This window comes from Colobus angolensis, unplaced genomic scaffold (assembly GCF_000951035.1).
Source record: "Colobus angolensis palliatus isolate OR3802 unplaced genomic scaffold, Cang.pa_1.0 Scaffold92, whole genome shotgun sequence".
Taxonomy (NCBI): Eukaryota; Metazoa; Chordata; class Mammalia; order Primates; family Cercopithecidae; genus Colobus; species Colobus angolensis.
Genome location: NW_012123154.1, coordinates 2544226 through 2548663, shown reverse-complemented (window position 1 = coordinate 2548663; position 4438 = coordinate 2544226). Strand labels below are relative to the sequence as shown.

At 47.9% G+C, this 4438-nt stretch overlaps 1 protein-coding gene across 1 annotated transcript in view; it reads right to left on the bottom strand.

The window, feature by feature from the left end:
* Window positions 1-3213: 3213 nt before the first annotated feature.
* Window positions 3214-4438, bottom strand: part of VWA3A (von Willebrand factor A domain containing 3A) — a 62830-nt gene continuing 61605 nt past the window's right edge. Inside the window, exons 32-34 of the mRNA XM_011931907.1 lie at window positions 3839-3936; window positions 3587-3652; window positions 3214-3471 (exon numbers count right to left, since the gene is read on the bottom strand). Coding sequence (XP_011787297.1) covers window positions 3601-3652; window positions 3839-3936 — 150 coding nt within the window. The 3' untranslated portion in view covers window positions 3214-3471; window positions 3587-3600. The remainder of the gene's footprint in view (window positions 3472-3586; window positions 3653-3838; window positions 3937-4438) is intronic.

The following is a 4438-nucleotide window of genomic DNA, read 5'->3' as shown; positions in this document are numbered from 1 at the left end:
CAGAGTCTCTGTCGCCAGGCTGGAGTGCAGTGGCATGATCTCAGCTCACTGCAACCTCCACCTCCCGGGTTCAAGCGATTCTCCTGACTCAGCCTCCGAGTAGCTGGGATTACAGGTGTCCACCACCACGCCTGGCTAATTTTTGTATTTTTGGTAGAGACAGGGTTTCTCCATGTTGGCCAGGCTGGTCTCGAACTCCTGGCCTTGAGCCATCTGCCTGCCTTGGTCTCCCTAAGTGCTGGGATTACAGGCATGAACCACCACACCTGGCCACAACTGAGTGTTATTAAACAACTTGATGAATTTTCACTTATGTATACTTCAATGTAACTCCTACCTTGATCAAGATATATAATACTTTCATCATGTCAGATGTCCCCTTTGTGTTCCCCATTCCACAGGGTAACTACTATTTTGACTTCAATCACCAATAAGGAATTTGGCTGGTTCTTGAACTTCATATAAATGACATTATACAGTATGTACTCTTTTGTGTCTGGTTTCTTTTGCCCAATATTATGAGACTGATGCATCTTGTTGAATATAGCTGTATAGATCATTCTTTTTTGGGGGTACAGGCAGGGTTTCACTCTATTGCCCAGGCTGGAGTGTAGTGGCATGATCAAGGCTCACTGCAGCCTCAACCTCTCCTGGACTCAGGTGATCCTTGCATCTCAGCCTCCTGAGTAGCTGGCACTACAGGCATGCGCTTCCAAGCCTGGCTAATTTTTGTATTTTTTGTAGGATGGGTTCTCACCATGTTACCTAGGCTAGTCTCAAACTCCTGGGCTCAAGTCATCTACCTGCCTTGGTCTCCCAAAGTGCTGGGATTTCAGGTGTGAGCCACCATGTCAATCATTCATTCTTTTTAAATTGATGCATAGTATTTCACTGTAAAATGTATCAGATTTTATTTGCAGTTCTGCCACTGATGGACACTGGGTAGTTTCCAATTTTGAGCTCTAATGAATAAGGCTGCTGGAAAAATCCTTATATGTCTTTTGTCTAACATATGCACTCATTATCCTTGGAGTGGAATTACTAGATCATAGGGTAGGCATATGTTTTACTTTAGTAGAAATTGCCAAATAGTCTTCCAAAGTTATTGAGTCAAATTACACGTCCCTACCCCAACCCCTACCCTAATTGGAATATGAGTGTTCCAACTGTTCCACATCTTGATATTGTAGTTCTTTGTTTTGTTTTGTTTTTAGAGACAGGGTCTCATTCTGTTGCCCACGCTGGAGTGCAATGGCCCAGTCTCAGCTCATTGCAACCTCTACTTCCTGGATTCAAGTGATTCTTGTGTCTCAGCCTCCTGAGTAGCTGGAATTACAGGTGTGCACCACCATGCCCAGCTAATTTTTGTGTTTTTAGTAGAGACGGGGTTTCACTATGTTGGCCATGCTGGTCTCCAACTCCTGACTTCATGTGCTCCACCCACCTCGGCCTCCCAAAGTGCTGGGATTACAGGTGTGAGCCACCATGCCCGGCCATCTTGTTTTTTGTTTGTTTGTTTGTTTTTGTTTTTAAGAGACAGGGTCTTACTCTGTTGCCCAGGCTGGAGTGCAATGGCACAATCACAGCTCACTGCAGTCTCAAACTCCTGGGCTTAACTGATCCTCATGCCTCAGCCTCCTGAGTAGCTAAAACTGCATGCATTGGGCCACCATGCCTGGCTAATTTGTTTTAAATTTTTGAAGACATGGGGTCTTGCTATGTTGCCCAGGCTGGTGTTGAACCCCTGGCATCAAGCAATTCTCCCATCTCAGCCTCACAAAGTGTTGAGATTAGAGGCATGAACTGCTGTGCCCAGCCTCAGTCTTTTTGATTTTAGTCATTCTAGTGGGATGTAGTGGCATCTCACTGTGGTTTTAATTTACATTTCCCTGGCAGGTAAGGCTGTTGAGCACCTTTTCATGTACCTATTGTCCATTTTAAAAATTGGATGGGCCAGGTGTGGTGACTCACGCCTGTAATCCCAGCACTTTGGGAGGCCAAGGCGGGCAGATCCCTTGAGATCAGGAGTTCAAGACCAGCCTGGCCAACATAGTGAAACCCTGTCTCTACTAAAAATACAAAAATTAGCCGGGCGTGGTGGCAGGCCCCTGTAGTTCCAGCTGCTCAGGAGGCTGAGGCAGGAGAATCACTTGAACCTGGGAGGCGGAGGTTGCAGTGAGCCGAGATTGTGCCACTGCACTGTAGCCTGGGCAAAAAGAGTGAGACTCTATCTAAAAAAAGAAAAAAAAAATTGGGATGGGCTAGGCATGGTGGCTCATGTCTGTAATCCCAGCACTTTGGGAGGCCAAGGTGGGTGGATCACCTGAGGTCAGGAATTTGAGACCAGCCAGGCCAACATGGTGAAACCCCATCTCCACTAAAAATAAAAAGAAAAATAGCTGGGCGTGGTGGCAGGCGCTTATAATTCCAGCTACTCTACTTGGGAGGCTGAGGCAGGAGAATCACTTGAACCTGGGAGGCGGAGGTTGCAGTGAGCTGAGATTGTGCTACTGCACTCCAGCCTGGGCAACAGAGCGAGACTCTGTTTCAAAAAAAAAAAATTGGAATTTTATCTTTTTCTTATTGAAATCCTTTATATAGTATGGTATGAGTCTTTTAATAAAGTTTGTCACTAAAAACTTACAAGCACACACACACGCCAATGATCATTTCAAACAGTTAAAGTCATGTTGATCCTATTAGTAGAATAAAAGTAATTGTTTTTAATTTTGGAAAATGACCCCGGATGTGCAGCCTTCACTTTAGTTTGGTTGGGCAGGGATGGAGGGTGGTGGTGAGGCTCACTTGTTTCTTCTTCCTCCAGGATGGGCTGACTGTGACTCTGCATTAGCCTGTTATGGACCAGGCTGGAGACCACCCCATCTGCTGCTTTCCAGAGCTAGGCTCCCACAGCTCAGCCGCCTGCTCACTGTTCACCATGTGTCTCCCATGTGGCAGCTTCTGGGGACCTGCAGACCCTGGGACAGCGGTCTTATCCCAAGGGAGCTCACGGTCAAGGAGAAGAGCTAGATCAGCGAGCAAGGTGGCGTGACATGGAGTGCTGAGTGCGAGAGTTCTGCATGGTCAGGATGCTGCCAGAGAAAGACTGGAGGCCCCTGGCTCTAGGTGGGTCCCAGGGAGCTGATGTCATTTGAGCTGTGCCTTGATGGGTGAGCAGGAGTCTCTGGGCAGAGGAGGCAAGAAGCACCGTTCAGGCAGGGGGTTGGTTTAGGGCTTCCCAGAGAGGGACAGTCTAGTGGCTGGAGAGTAGGGTGTGCTGTGGGACAGGTTTTGAGAGTTAGATTAGACCCAGGAATGGACCCTCACACAAAAGACAGAGCCTTTCCTTCCTCAGCTTCCAGGGAGTCCTGGTACCAGGAATCGTGTTCCCTGCGGGTCACAGCATTCCACCCCATCCTGCCTTCTGGGCCGAGATTTGGTCAGTGAGTGGTCCTTTGCAGGATGACATTTCTGTTTAGAGGAATCATTATTTTTTAACCAAAGTTATTATTGACCATAAAATAGAGCATGCCACTTGGTGCTTAGTGCACACTCAGGCAGTGTGGGGTCTAGCCCCTCCCCTTACCTGAGAACACTTCTCTAGGAAAGAGTGACCTTTGGTTCTGCATCATTTTTCTTCAGGAGTTGGGATCTGGTGGGCACGAGATGAAGAAAGATGGTCTCCCTGGTGCCCAGATTTCTGGGCTGACTGGGAGAAGCAGGGCAGGAACCCTTGGAGCAAGGGTACCATGATGGGTGCGGCCCTTCTGGATGGGGTCCGGGGTCTCCATGGGTGGTAGCCAAATGGTAGGCGGGAAAGGCTGCACGAAGGGCATACCTGAAGGACTGGGCCTGCCAGAGGAAGCTTCGGGCCTTGGTGATCTCCTGGGCCAGCCTCCTTAAATCATCTCCTTCAAATGGTGGCAGCGTGGGATCCTTGAAAAGGGGAAGTGAGTGTGAAGTTTGATCCATTAAACAGATGGGAGCTGAAAATCCAAAATCTCAAAAAAAGCATTTTAGAGTTAATCACGTTCTGGCTTCCATCCAGTGCAGGAAATCTTGTGAGCCTCCGCTTGTGTATCTCCAGGAACAGGAAGCTCACTACCTATCAGGACAGTCATTCTGCAAAGGGGACACTTTGAAATAGGGTTTGTGAGAGTCAGTGTAGGGAAGGGACGGTGGCAAAGCAAGATAGTGTCAGAAATTGAGTGAAGGTGGCCCCACTCTGGGCCAGTGGAACAGAAATGGCACAGGTTCCTTATCTCACCGCTATTCAGTAAAATCTGTTCAGTCATTTTTTGCATTTCTTCTAGTAAAATAGATTCACGGGTATGCTTTTTATCTGGTTGATTTTAGACAGAGCCTTGCTCTGTTGTCCTGGCTGGAGGGCAGTGGTGTGATCATGGCTCACTGTAGCCTCAAACTCCTGGGCTCAAGC